The following is a 15,522-nucleotide window of genomic DNA, read 5'->3' on the forward strand; positions in this document are numbered from 1 at the left end:
TACTAGAGGTTGTGATTACTTCTATCTTTGCAATAGTTTGTTTTCTTTTAGGGTTTGTCTTGTAGATGGGACACTAACACAGATCCAACTTGGATACTTCTTTGGAAATGCTAAGTTTAATAAGATGGTTCGTTTATTTAAAAACTGTCCAGACCTCCAAACATACACATTACAAAACACAAGGAGCACTAAAAATAATTTTCAAAGTCCAGGAGAGAAACCTGAATGCAGATGGGATGCAAAATGTTTATTCAAAATGTTGATAAAGCTGTTACTAGTTTAACTGCAATTTTGAAAGTTGTTTCAGAATGCTTCAATAAAGTAAGGGAGAAACGACAGAATTCTGATTTAGATATATGTATAAAGATACCTTCTTTTACCATTTTCAAATATATTTATTAAAGAAAATTCAGATAAAAATCAGTAGAAAATAAATAGAAGTTTAAAGTGAGTAAAGAAATCAGTAGCAATAAATCTGACTTCAAAAATTTAATTATAACGAAATAAGTTTTCAGATCAAACTAAAGCATTCATTAGGAGGAAGAGATAAATATCAAAGCGAAATAAGTAACAGGCTCTTGAAGCATTTAACAATGCAGTTAATGAAGAGGAGGGAATCAGATGAACACATTGGAAAAGCATTTAAATTTCTTTCTGATTTTGACATGAAATGTTGACAACATCAAAGGCAATGTAAAGCTCAGAATATTGCCCCTACAATAAGAATGTTGACAGCAACAGTTACTGAGTTGCTAATCCAAAAAGCATTTTAAATCAAGCTCTGACCAAGAAAACCTGAAATACCCTGAAATCCATATCCAGAAGCACACTAGATAGCAAATTTGATCATCTACATGTTCACATAACATCACCAATAACTTCTCTAAATTACTGAAAATTAAAAAATATTTTGCTCAACCTTCTAAAGCACACATACCAACCCCACCTGCCACCTGTTTTATTTTCCCCTAACAGTTTCATCAAGATGTGACTCACATATAAATTCACCCATTTAAAATGTACAGTTCAATGGTTTTCAGTATATTCACAGAGTTGTACAGCCATCACAACAATCAAATTTTGGAACATTTTTGTCACTCCAAAGAGAAGCCCCGTAACCATTAGCAGTCACTCCGATTCATCCCCCCTCCCCCTTAATCCTCGGCAATCACTAATCTACTTTCTGTCTCCTTAGATTTGCCTCTTCTGAACATTTCATACAAATGGAATTGTACAATGTGCATCCTTCTGTGACTGGCTTCATTCAGTTAGCATAATGTTTTCATGGTTCATCCAGGTTGTATTATGTGTCAGTACTTTATTCCTTTTCGTTGCTCTATAATAATTCATAGTATACATATACTGTTTTTTATTTATCCATTTATTAGTTGATGGACATTTGAGCTGCTACCTCTTTTCAGCTATTATGAGAAATGCTGCTATCAACATTTGTGTTCAAGTTATTGCGTGGATGTATCATTTTTCTTGAATATGTGTCTAGGAGTGGAATTGTTGGCTCTTATAGTAACACTATTTTTAACATTTTGAGAAACTGCCAAACTCGTTCCCAAAGCAGCTGTACCTTTTTACATTCCTACTAACAATTTCTCCACGTCCTCACCAAACCTTATTACCTGTGTTTTTATTATAACCATCCCAGTGGATGTGAAGTGTTATCTCATTGTGGTTTTGAGCACCTTTACATGGACTTAATGGCAACTTGTATATATCTTTTTTGGATAAATGTCTATTCATTATCCTTTGCTTATTTTTTAATTGAGGTATCTTTTTATTATCAAGTTATAATCATTCTTTATACATTCTGGGTACAAATCCCTTATCAGACTGCTCAGATATATGGTTTGCAAATATTTTCTCCCATTATGTGGGTTGTCTTTTCACTTTCATGATTGTATCATTTGATGTACAAAAGCTTTTAACTTTGGTGAAGTCCAATTTAGATATTCTTTCTTTTGTCACTCGTGTTTTGGTGTTGTAACTAAGAAACCATTGCCATTAGGTCAAGAAGATGTATTCCTGCTCTTGCATTTGGATCTATGATCCATTTTCAGTTAATATTTGTGTAAGGTGTAAGGAAGGAGTCCAGCGTTATTCTTTTGCATGTGAATATCCAGTTGTCTCAGCACCATTTGTTGAAGAAGCTATTCTTTTTCCATTGAATCACTTGGTACCTTTGTTAAAAATCAGTTGATCATATGTAAAGGTTCTTTTAGGGACTCTGCATTCTGTTCCATGAATAATTTTGTCTGTCCTTATGGCAGGGCCACACTGTCTTGATTATTGTAGTTTTGTGGTAAGCTTTGAAATACAGAAGTCTGAGTCCTTCCACTTTGTTGTTTCTAAAGATTGTTTTGGCTATTTCTGATCCTTTGACATTTGATATGAATTTTAGGAGCTGTTTCTCAATTTCTGCAAAATTCCAGCGTAAGTGTTGCACTGAATCTACAGATCAATATGGGGAGTACAGGCAACCCTCGTTTTATTGGACTTTGCTTTATTGTGCTTTGCAGACATTACATTTTTTTTTTTTACAAATTGAAAGTTTGTGGCAGCCCTGCATTATCAGTTGATGGTTACCATTTTTTAGAGATTAAATATTTTAAATTAAGATATGTACATTTTTTAGCGATAAAATATTTTAAATTAAGATATGTACATTGTTGGGCTTCCCTGGTGGCGCAGTGGTTGAGAGTCCGCCTGCCGATGCAGGGGACACAGGTTCGTGCCCCGGTCCGGGAAGATCCCACATGCCGCGGAGCGGCTGGGCCCATGAGCCATGGCCGCTGAGCCTGCGGATCCGGAGCCTGTGCTCCGCAACGGGAGAGGCCACAACAGTGAGAGGTCCGCGTACCACAAAAAAAAAAAAAATATATGTACATTGTTTTTTAAGACATAATGACACACTTAATAGACTACAGTATAGTGTAAACATAACTTTAACATGCACTGGGAAACCAAAAAAATTCATGTGACTCTCCTTATTTTGATATTTGCTTAATTGTGGTGGTCTGGAACCGAACCAGCAGTATCTCTGAGGTATGACTGTGCTGCCATATTAAACTCTGATCCATGAACATGGGATGTCTTTCCATTTACTTAGATCTTCAGTTTCTTTTGACAATGTTTTGTAGTTTTCAGTGTACTAGTTTTGCATTTTTTTCTTCAATTTATTCCTAAGGTTTTTTTCTTTTTCTTTTTTTTTGATGCTATTGTAAATAGAATTGTTTTCTTTTTTTAACTCAAAATACTTCTAATTTCTTAGTTGAATTACAATGTTATGTTACTGCTGTACAGCAAAGTGACTCAGTTATACAAATATATATATATATATATTCTTTTTCATATTCTTTTCCATTATGGTTTATCACAGGATATTGAATATAGCTCCCTGTGCTATACAGTAGGACCTTGTTTATCCATTCTATATATACCAGTTTGCATCTGCTAATCCAAAACTCCCAATCCAACCCTCTCCCACCCCCCTCCCCCTTGGCAACCACCAGTCTGTTCTCTATGTCCCTGATAGAATTGTTTTCTTAATTTCATTTTCAGTTCATTCATTGCTAGTTTATAGAAATACAATAGATTTTTGTATATTGACCTTGAATCCTGCAATCTCACTGAACTTTTAAAATTAACTTTAATAGTTTTTTAGTGGTTTCCATAGGACTTGCTATATAGAAGGTCAATTCATCTGCAAATAGAGATAGTTTTACTTCTTCCTTTCCAATCTGGATGCCCTTTACTTCTTTTTCTTGCCTAATTGTCCTGGCTAGAACGTTCAGTACAATGTTGACTAGAAGTGGTGTGATCAGACACCCTTGTCTTGCTTCTGATTAGGGGGAAAGCATTCATTCTTTTACCATTAAGCATGATGTTAGTTGGGGTATTTCACTGATGTCCTTTATCAGCTTGAGGAACTTCTAGTCCTGTCTTTTGAGTGCTTTTTTCAGGAAAGGATGTTGGATTTTGCCAGTTTTATCTTTTGAGTCTTGAGGTAATCATACAGTTTTTCCTTTATTCTGATGATATGGTTTATTACATTGATTGATTTTCAGATGTTAAACCTTGAATTCCTAGGATAAATTTCACTTGGTAATGGCGTATAATCTTTTACTATGGATTTGATTTGCTAGAATTTTGTTGAAGAATTTTTAAGTCTATTTTCATGAGATATTGTTCTGTAGTTTTTGTCTTTTGACATCTTTGATTTTTGTATTGGGGTAATATTAGCCTCATAGAATGAATTGGGAAAATCTTCTCTTCCGTTTTTTGAAAGAGTTTTTGAAGGATTGGTATTAATTTTTTTAAGTGTTTGGTAGAATTTATCAGTGAAGTCATCTGGCTTTGGCTATTTTTTGTGAGAAGTTTTAAATCACTAATTCAATCTCTTGTTATAGGTCTATTCCAATTTTTAGATCTTATTAAATCAGTTTTGGTAGTCTGTGTCTTTCTAGAAATTTGTCCATTTCCAGAACTCTGTCTTTTCATGTGGATTTGAATTATTCTCTGGTGTCACTTGCTTTCAGCCTAAATAGCTCCCTTTAGTATTTCTTTTTTTACAATTTTATTGGAGTATAGTTGATTTACAGTGTTGTGTTAGTTTCAGGTGTATAGCATAGTGATTCAGTTATACATATACATATATTCATTCTTTCTCAGTTTCTTTTCCCATATAGTTTATCATAGAATATTGAGTAGAGTTCCCTGTGCTATACAGTAGGTCCTTGTTGGTTATCTATTTTATATATAGTAGTGTGTGTATGTTAATCCCAAACTCCTAATTTAGTATTTCTTATATGGCAGGTCTGCTAGCGATGAATTCTCCCAGTTTTTGTTTATCTGGGAATATTTTTATTTCACTTTCATTGTTGAGAGGTAGTTTTGTTGGATATGATTCTTGGTTGACACCACTACCTCTGGCCTCCATTATTTCTGATTAAAGTCAGCTGTTAATCTTATTGGGCTTCCAGTGAGTCCTTTTGCTTCTTTTGACATTTTACCTTTGTCTTTCTATATTTGACTATATTGTGTCTGGGTGTGGATTTCTTTGCATTTAACTTACTTGGTTAAATTTCTTGGATGTGTATGTTAATGTTTTTAATCAAATTTTGGAAGTTTTCAAACATTATTTCTTTGAATATTTTCTACTCCTTTCTCTGTGTCCTCTCCTTCTGGCACTTTTACTGTGCACATTTCAGTGAACTTATGGTCTTCCATGTTTCTCAGAGGCTCTGTTCATTTTTCTTTATTTTTTTCCCCCTCTTCTCTTCAGATTGCATAATTTCTATTGATCTATATTCAAGTTCATGGAGTCTTTTGTCAGCTCAAATCTACTACTGAGCCCTCTAGTGAATTTTTCATTTGTTTTTTTACTTTTAAACTACATAATTTCTTTTTCTTTTTGTTTGTGTTTTTTTAGTTTCTGTCTCTTTCCTGATGCCATTTGGTGAGGCATTGTTCTTTAGACATGGTTTCCTTTTGTTCTTTGAACATATTTATAACAGCTATTTTGAAATTTTTGTCTGCTAATTCTAACATTTGGGACTCCTCAAAGGCAGCTTCTGTTGCCTGCTTACTTTCCTGTGTATAGATTTCACTTTCCTGTTTCTTTTCACGTCTCAGAAATTTTTGTTGAAACTGGACATTTTAGATGATACATTGAAGAAACTCTGGATAGTGATTCCCCTAGACCTTGTTGTGCTGTTGTTTGCTTGTTTACCTGTTTATTTCTTTAGTGACTTGGATGCACTGTTTCAATAAATTTTATTTGCCCTGCAGCATGCAGCTGTTGATATTGCCCCTCAGAGATCACAGCCTTGGGCATATGCATAGTCACCCGGGCCACACAGCTTCCCACCTCCACCCCCAGAACAGTGGGATTAGCCAGGTTCTCTTTGTCTCTTTCTTTGATCTTCCAGCTAAACTTCTGGCTGTTCTGCCTCTATTGTTATCACACCCAATTAGCTTTCACTAGCTGCTAGCTGATGCTGTATAGTTTTTGATACAGTTGCCCTGGGGTACAACTTGCCTACAGCCTGACCTAATCAGATTCTGGACCCTTCACAGAGGCAGGGTGTTACCAATATTTGAGGCTTGCTCAGACTCCAGGAAGGCTCTTAGCTGTCTTTTCCCTGGTTACACTTCTAGTTGGTTTACCATTTCACTTGTTGCTTACTAGTATTGTGGAGCTACTGGCCTCCTCTTAGTTGCTCACTACCAAGATTTCTATTGTTTTTGACAATGCCCTTAGGCATGAACTTCCTCATGCTCTGTTCCAAATAAAGTTAGTCCTCTTAGGGTGAGCTATGGAGCTCTCAGTTCTGCCTCTCCCTCTGGGAAGACTACTGCACCACTGCGCTGGAGCTAGGAGCAGGGTGGTCCACTTACAGAGTGACACTCCTGGTCTACGAATAGGTCACTGAATAGAGATAGTAGCTTCTAGTCTTCTTGGCTTTTCCCTTTCAGCATGGAACCTCTGCCCTACAAGGAAGCCAGAGAAGGGGCTACTAGAGTACTGTATTCTTGGTTTGCCATACCTGGAGTAGAGCCTCCAGTCTGGGAGTGAGGACTGGGTGGGCAAAGGGAGTTCCCTGACTGGAGCAGATTTTCTGCAACACAGTGTTTGGAGGTATGGGAGATGCCAGTGGCCTGCCTTTCCCAGAGTGAAACTATAGCCCTAGACTGGGAGCTGAGGAGACGAAGACCTCTGTCTTTTAGGCAGTAAAGCCTCCATCACACTGAGATGGGGAAGGAATGGGAGAGGGTTGTGGCTCAAATGTATAGACTTTTACTATTCTTAACCAAGATTTAGTAAATTCTCTCCATTTGTTGTATTGACCTTAGGACAATTTCCAGATACTTTATATTTTTTAATTGAAGTATAGTTGATTGACAATATTGTGTTAGTTTCAGGTTTACAGCAAAATGATTCAGTTATATATATTCTTTTTCAGATTCTTTTCCATTATAGGTTATTAAAAAATATTGAATATAGTTCCCCATGCTATACAGTCAGTAATTGTTGTCCAGATAATTTAAATGGTTTGTTTAGAAAATAATTTTCACCAGTTAAATAGTTGTTTTACTGAGGAGAAGGTTCACCAAGTTTCTTACAGCTCCATTCTAGAAGTTTCCATTTGCTGCCTGCTTTTGTAAACAAAGTTTTACTGGAATGCAGCCATATCCATTCATTTATATGTTGTCTATAGCCACTTCCATGCTCTAATGGCAGAGTTGAATAGTTGAAATAGTGAGCATGTAGCCTGCAAAGACTAAAACAGTTACTATCTGGCCCTTACAGAAAAAGCTTGCTGAGGAATGACTGCATTATCTTTCTATTCTCCCTATGGAATACAATCCTACAAAATTATTGTCATATGAAGAGGGCATGAAAGAGTATACAGTTAGAACTGCAGGAAATGTTGTGTCCATCAATCAATTTGAAAAAAATCATTGTTCTCTGTTTTTGGTGGTTTGTGGTATTTGTCAGTTTTTAAATTTTTTGTTTTATATTTTCTAATTCTAAATCAATATTCCATTTTATACCAAACTTAGTATTTTTAATTTTGCAATCTTATTCAAATGGGCCCTAAATTGTATAAGCTTCCTCTCTGGACTAGTGATAGATTCAAGTTGTAGACCTGAGTTTCCTCTACTCCAGTGTTCTACTTACTATATTCATGAATTTTTACCATGTCAACATATCACCTATCCTTCGTTTCCATATTTCTTTTAAATTGCTTATTTTTACTTAAACAGTAGACCTTACATGTCTCTAGAGTCACTGGCTTGATGTGCCGCTTACATCTTTATGAATGGCGCTGTGTGGGCACACCAGGCCGGGGGTTTCATCCTGCAGACACGGTGTGGGGTGGGCTTTGGCTGCGGGGACAGAGTAGGCTGAACAAGGCACTGAGGATGGTGGGAGACCAGGCTGGTGGTCGGGGGAAGCTGGGTGGGCCAACACCTTACCATGCCTCCCAGCGAAGTTCTGAGCTTCTAAGGGTGAGTAGGGCCTGTTCTCCCTGTGCCTCGAGGGCCAGGCAGTCATCACGGGCACTGCAGCTGAAGGGTGGGGGGCATGTGACCTTCTGTCTTTCAGCACTGCTTTAAAGGACACTGCATCTGGCTGACACCTGACATCCTCAAGCGAGATGGCAACTGGGGCGCCTGGAGTCCCTTCGGCTCCTGCTCACGTACCTGCGGCACAGGTGTGAAGTTCAGGACCCGTCAGTGCGACAACCCACAGTGAGTTGGCCCTGATGTTTCCCAGCCTTCCTCGGTGGCAGCTGTGGTCCCCAAGGGCCCTTGCTAGCCAACCCTATCCTGCAAGGCCCCTGCGGATGTCACTTCTGGAGACGATGTGAGGGCAGGCAGCTCTGGCCCCTTCTCATCTTCCTGGGAGGGACTGAGACTTAGAGAGTGGAGAGCTCATGCCACATAGCCTGCTGGGGCCAGAGCCAGCTCTGGAGACTTGGAAACCTGGTCTTCTGACCTGGTGGCCTAGGGCCATTCCTCCCACTTGGCCTGCATCCTACTCTAGACACCGACCTCCTCTGCTCTTCTTGGTTGAGGGCATCAGGAATAGGAGGTGAGGGCTTCCCTGGTGGCGCAGTGGTTGAGAGTCCGCCTGCCGATGCAGGGGACACGGGTTCGTGCCCCAGTCCGGGAGGATCCCACATGCTGCGGAGCGGCTGGGCCCATGAGCCACGGCCGCTGAGCCTGCGTGTCCGGAGCCTGTGCTCCGCGACGGGAGAAGCCACAACAGTGAGAGGCCCGTGTACCACACACACACACACACACACACACACACACAAAAGAATAGGAGGCGAAACAGAGATGGGGCAATGGGGATAAAGAGGAGGGCTCTCTCGGGCCCCAGGATGCCCGGAGCCTGAGCAGGAGAGCAGCTGTTTGCAATCAGGCAAGAGGCAGGGTCAGTGACATGCCACCCATTCCCAGCTGCCCAGGGGAGAAACAGCCTGGAGAGGCTGCCTGAAGGCCCGCTGGACTCCCACCTCCATCCATGCTCCCCATCCTGCCTCCCAGGCAGGCCCCATCCCCTGTGCTATCCTCAGAGCTCCGCTAGGGCTATTACACTTGCCTCAAGATGAGATTGACAAGACAAGAAGTTAGAAGCTCAGAGGCTACAGTGTGCTGGGTGAGGACTTCCAGGTTCTGGTCCAGGGTGCACAGTCAGAAGAGCAGATCTGGCCTGACAACCCCTCTCTCCCCCCACCAGGCCCTGACTCCTCGTGGTGTCTGATGCTGGGCTCTTGGGGTCCAGGGGACTCACCCCCAGGTCTGGCCCTGGGGGAGATCATGCAGGTTCTGGGTGCTCTATGTTCTGTCCCTCCCCACCTGCGCACTCTAGGGATTTTCTTACCCCTCTGGCTGGTTCAGCCTTCTTGGTGGCAGCAAGGGACAGGGGCAGCAGTGACGTGAGCAAAACTGCCAGAACTGCCTGCCATTCCATCTGTTCACAAACACCGTTGGGCCTGGAGAGTAGCTAACCCCTGGTCAGTGCCAGCATTCCGTGCATATCAGTGACCATCAGACAACACAGATGCGCCACACAGAGCTCTGAGCACGGTTCATTTATGCCAGCCTCACTTGCATCTGTGGGGAATACGCACAGCTGCAGCGCCCAGAGCATTTCAGAGCCCACAGGCCCCACAGCAATGCCAGTGCGCCCCGTGGGCCTCCCCTTTCCTGTGTCCTCCTGAAGATGACAGCTGGGCCTTATGCTGCCCCATCTTTAGTTACTGCTCCCTGGCTCAGTAGCTTTTCCTGGGACACTGTGGCCAGTGTGAAGACTCCTGAGTTTCCCAGCTGGGTCCCCGCTCACTGGATTGAGTTCCCTCTGTGTTCTTTGCCTCGCCACTCTTTTGATTGCAGAACTGCAAACCATCTACAGCATGAGCTCAAGCTCTTCAATTTCTCTTCCTCCCTGGCCTCCCCTGAATTCTCCAACTCACATTCTCTTTTGGAATTATCATGGATTTCCATTTGAATCTGTATGGCTCCTGTCTGGGCTGGCCGGGGCTCCAGCGACAGCCCAACCCCTTCCTGCTTTTTCCTGCTGCACGATGCCCCTGGGCTCCCCAACCTACACCCAGGGCTGCACCCCCTCCTGGTGATGCTCTGGTTGGTATTGTCGTTGGTCTGTGGTCCCATCAGTGGCCCTGGTGTAAATCTCAAAATCACCCTTTCTTTCATGGTCCCCATCAAACACTGAGGCTTCTTGGTTCTTTCTCCACAAATTTCTCGGATTGTTATTTCCACCGACTTCCCCTGAGAACATGGCACTGTGCAAGGAGCCTCATGGAAGCCAGCCCCTTCCATCATTCACTCTACAGTGCTATATGCTATACATCCATCATCACAGCAGAACATGACTTTTGCCCAAGTCTCAGGCGGGGCCTTGGGTTCTGCTTGGCTGAAGCTCCCCAGCTCCTCCCAGGGTGCAGGCCTGCCACACCCCATCACCCTGCCTGCCATGGGCACCTGTTGGCCACCAGCTGGTGCCTTTCCTGTGGGGTTAGTGCTTTGTGGACTGCTGGTGTTCTCAACAAAGTAAGGAAATTACAGAAACACGGACCAAGTTTTCTTGAGGTGGAGGAAAGCTGGAGATGGAGTGCCCACTGTGTACCTGACACTTGTTAAGAACACTTGTAACAAGATTCCACTACTTCAGAATTGCTCTGAGTTCCCAGCGTGTGTGAGGCCCAGGCCCAGGCCCAGATGTAGGGGAGCTCACGCAGCTCCACCACCCTGGGGCTTATGGCCAGAGGCACAGCAGAACCTAAACACCCTGTTACAGCTCACTGTTGGTTCACCGCCACAGCTACAGGAGCTGGGATGGGGGTGGGGGGTGCACAGGGGCTGAGTAGATGCTCCCTTCCCATGGGGCCCCCGAGAGAGGATTACCAGTGCCTTCTACAGTGATGCCCCAAGGCCCTGGAGGCTGGGGGATAGCCCAGGTCCTGCGGCTGGGACGGGGCAAAGCCGCGTCCCTTCACTCAACAGAGCTGCCCCCTGACCCCCAAGGATCATGGATTCCCCCCAGATCCCACAAGTGGCACCCCGTGTGCTGGCCTCTTCCTGGCACCGAGCTGCAAGGCCTTTCTGCTTCCTCCTCCAGCCCAGCCAATGGGGGCCGCACCTGCTCAGGCCTTGCCTACGATTTCCAGCTCTGCAACTCCCAGGACTGCCCTGACGCCCTGGCTGACTTCCGTGAGGAGCAGTGCCGGCAATGGGACCTATACTTCGAGCATGGTGACGCCCAGCACCACTGGCTGCCCCACGAGCACCGGGATGGTGAGCCCTAAGGGGAGTGAGCATTCAGTGTACAGGCCAGGGCTCACTGGACCACTGATTCTGCATGGGCATGCCAGCAGAGTCCACCCTGGGCAGGGTGGCTGCCGGCTTGGGGCTCACGGCAGGACTACAATCCCAGAAGAGCCAGGCAACTGCACCTGGCCAAGGATGCAGCGAAGAGGGCGGGGCCCAGCTGGCCCCAGGCTCCTGTGCTCGCCACCCAGTGGGCAAGGCTAGCGTTGCGCCTTTACCCTGGCTCAGCCTTGAGGCGGAGGGCAGGGGCGGAGCCTGCCAAGGAATCAGGTTACTTCTGACCTCTCATCTTTCAGTGGGAGCTCTCAGTTCCAAGTGACTTGCACTGGTTTAAGCATCAAAAGGCATTTGTTGGCTCCTAGAACTGAAAAGTCTGGTAGTTTCAAGCATGAGAGTGTTTATATTTCATTTGGGTCCCCCTCCCACTAAATGATGGAGAAACACAGTTTCTGTTCCTTCCAGGCATTGGGCAGAGGAGGGGAGTGGGGACTGGGGCATGCTCTGCTGTCTCCATCACCCCATGTGTGTCACACCGGCTGAGCACCTGTTGCAAGCCTCACGTGTGCATTCAAAGAGGCGGTGCCAGAGCAGACAGATCCCCCTCTCAGAGCGAGGCTTTCGTCTGGCGAAAAATCAAATAGTGACGTGGTGTCATAGTGACCACGGAGGTAAATGCTGAGAAGGGAAGGTGCCAGAGACCCGAGACTGAAGCAGGGGGCATCTCATTTGGGGTTTCAGAGGTTGACTGAAAAGGGTCTCCAGGTAGAGACCTGGCAAACAGCCATTTTCCCTTCCCCTCGATATGGGGGTCTCTGGGCAGGGCCTCGGGAATCTGAGACCTGGCTGCACCAACAACAGCCTGGCGCAGTTGGGAAAAGCTCTTCCTAAGTCCCACACAACAGGGTCACGAAGGGGGTTGCAGTTATCTGCCCCCTTTCGCTTTCTCTCCCGGCCCAGGGCAGGCATGTAGGGGGCTGGGTGAATCATAAGAAGACCCTCCTGGGTGAGAGTTTCTCCTTGCAGGGTGCTTCCCTTTAGCAAACTTGGGAAGGAAACTGCAAGCAAAGTGAGCGGTGCAGCTGGCCCTCCTCACCAACACCCCACTGCTTCCCTTCCAGCCAAAGAGAGATGCCACCTCTACTGTGAGTCCAAGGAGACTGGGGAGGTGGTGTCCATGAAACGCATGGTGCATGATGGGACGCGCTGTTCTTACAAGGACGCCTTCAGCCTCTGCGTGCGCGGGGACTGCAGGGTGAGTGCCACGAGGCCAGTGCGGTGCCACAGGAGCAGGGGCAGCCGCAGCTCACGGCCTCCGCTTTTTGGGGCTTTGGGAGCATTCACTGAGGTTGAGCTTGCAAAGTGTTGCAAACAGCATCTAGATCAGGGCAGGCTCTCAGCAAATGTTGGTTCCCACCCCCTGCTCCCTGCTGCCCCGCTCCATGACAAGCGTTCTCAGACTCGAGTCTGAGGAACCACCTGAGGAGCTTGGGGCTCCACCTCAGAGATTCTGCTTACGTAGGTTGAGGCTGTGGCCCAGAGCATGAGTTTACCAGTTTTACCAGGTGATCTTGATGCACATGGTCCCTGGGGGACCCCTTGTGAAGCACTGCCACGTCCTTGCACTCCTCTGGGCACTGGACAGCTTACCCTCGATCAGGGTGGCCCACCATGGCTCTCGTTGGTTTGGCTCTTTGTAGAAATGCCCTGCTGTGTTTTCTGTTACTTTATTGTCTTTGGCTTCGATCTTAGGCTGTTACAAGAGACAACTGTGGGGCACACTCGGCATAAAATAGTAACATGAGTGCAGAACTGGCCCGTCCCCTAGAAATGCCTGGAAGCCTCTGTGTAGATGAGACTGATTGTAGGTGTCCAAGAGGCTGATTCTCATCTTACCTTCCTGAGAAACGAGCATCCTCAGCATGTCCCTGGCAGAGAGCCTGGCAGAATGCCACAGGGCCCCTGGCGGAGACGGGTGAGGCTGGAAGAGCAGGGAGGTGGGGTGTGGAGTAGCTGGAGGCAAGCTCAGGGATTCTCTCCAGCCACGTGATTTCAGTAGGACTGCAGCCAGCAGGGAGGGCAGGCCATACAGTCTGCTCACACTCCAAACACTCAGCCAAATACTTAAGGACAGCAGTGTCTCCCCTGTACCTGAGGGGTTCTAATTGATGGAGGTGACCAAATGATGACACAGAGAAGTCAGTGCCATTGAAAGAAGAACTGATTACTTACATTTCCTGAGGGAAGGGTATGGCAGGCTGTGCAGGGCCACCTGGAGAAGCACCAGATTCAGCTGCGAGGCAGAGGGAGCAGGAGAAAGTCTGGGCCAAAGCTTTTATTGGGGTTTCCATGGGAAAGGCAAGGCAAGCAGAGTAAACAGCTTGGGATTGGCCAGTTTGAATAATTCTGGCAGGAGTGGTCTCTAGATTCCTGGTAGACCCTGGGATGATTTAGGGCAGAGACATATTGGCTTAGTGTGTGAGAGTTTGATAAAGGGAGGAATCAGTTGGTTTGTGTATGAAAGGTGTGCTTCCATTGCTGTCCCTAAGAACTGGCTAGCTCTTCTTGACTAGCAAGATTTTTAAGATGTCAAAACATCATAACACACAGAAAATATTAAAAACTCTGATTAAGAGAGGCCGTAGCATGGGAAACATTTAGTAGTGGAAGTAGCTTTAGATGGCAGCTGTGCGTATGGTACAAACATAACAGGGAAGTAGGAACACTAATTCACCCTCTTGGTTAGTGGGCGTGTCTAGAGCTTCACTCCTGACATTGACAACTGGAGAAGAATAGGGTATTTCATTAATTAATGGTGACTTTGAACAGATAACAGTAGAATGATAGAGTTTTGCATAATTAGAAAACGTTTACATTTATATATGGTCACATTGCAAAAGTTAGAAAACAAAGGAGACAGAAAGAACGAAAACACACAAAGGAAATGGGAGTGATAAGATGAAATGTAGGAGTCCTCACAATACATGTGAATGTGAAACTCTTAAAAGAATCTAATATCCAAGTGGATGCTGTCAATGAGAGAATATCAAAACACAATGACTCAGGAAGTTTCAAAGAGAAATGACAGCAAAAGACATGTCAGGAGAGTAAAGACACACACACATACACACCACACACACACACACACAGAGCAGGGAATCAAGAATTAAATGAGGCCATAAAGATTCTGATTCCAATCCCAGTTTGGGGTATTTTCCCCTACATGTCCAACAAGCAATTCTCTGACACCAGCTGGATGTTGTGGGCTGAAAAAAATTGCATAATGTGAGAGATGTTAGTTAAGTTTTATTTGGGGCAAAATGAGGACTACAGCTCTGAGGAACTGCTCCAAAGAGGTAAGCGGAGGTCAGTATTATACGTGGTTTTAGTGAAAGCGGGTACGTGCGGTCAAGCACACATTGTGGCGGAGGCTTGCTGCTGGTCACCAGGAGCAGATGTCGCCATTAATGACTTTGGTGCTTTCTTAGATAGAAGATGCAAGAATTTATGGGTTCATAAAATCTTCTCCTGAAAATATCTAACTCTCTGAAGGCCTGTTCTGCCAGTTTTTCCCAGAGCACAAGAGTGCCTCATTCCTGATCTCCACCCTGAACTTTCTGGTGTGTTGAAGGTCAGCGACTGCAGTGGCTAGTGACCTAATCCTTGTAGAAGCAGAAGGCAAGTGCCAATTTTTAGTTGGCAGTGTCCTAAAATTTAACTCAGTTCTGACACTACCTACCCAGAGATAGCATCAGATCCCACAAGTTAAGGCCTCCGTCCTATAAGACGGCCCCCTGCCTTCAGATGCCAATCACAAGTCCAGGTTGTCACCTGTGCTTCTGATTAACAGGCTGTAGATTGGAGGTTCCAACAGCCCCTTCCTTGGGTTCAATTAATTTGCTGGAGTGACTCTTAGAACTCAAAAAACAGTTACTAGATTACCAGTTTATTATAGAGGGATATAGCTCAGGAACAGGCAGATGGAAGATGCTTAGGGTAAGGTATGTAGGAAGGAATGGAGCTTCCAGGCCCTTCCAGAGCATGCTGCTGTCCCCAAATCTCTATGTGTTCACCAACCCAGAAGCTCTCCAAACCCCACCCTTTTGGGTTGTTATGGAGACTTCATTACAGGCATGACTGACTAAATAA

The 15,522-nt window shown here is 44.8% G+C and overlaps 1 protein-coding gene across 1 annotated transcript in view; it reads left to right on the top strand.

The window, feature by feature from the left end:
- Nucleotides 1-15,522, top strand: part of ADAMTS2 (ADAM metallopeptidase with thrombospondin type 1 motif 2) — a gene marked incomplete at its 5' end in the record, with an annotated part of 245,426 nt that overhangs the window by 210,481 nt on the left and 19,423 nt on the right. The window contains 3 exons of the mRNA XM_082650498.1: nucleotides 8,126-8,271; nucleotides 11,168-11,343; nucleotides 12,495-12,628. Of these exons, the coding sequence (XP_082506624.1) occupies nucleotides 8,126-8,271; nucleotides 11,168-11,343; nucleotides 12,495-12,628 (456 nt within the window). The remainder of the gene's footprint in view (nucleotides 1-8,125; nucleotides 8,272-11,167; nucleotides 11,344-12,494; nucleotides 12,629-15,522) is intronic.

Source organism: Grampus griseus (assembly GCF_964374135.1).
Source record: "Grampus griseus genome assembly, chromosome: 3".
In the NCBI taxonomy this organism is placed as follows: Eukaryota; Metazoa; Chordata; class Mammalia; order Artiodactyla; family Delphinidae; genus Grampus; species Grampus griseus.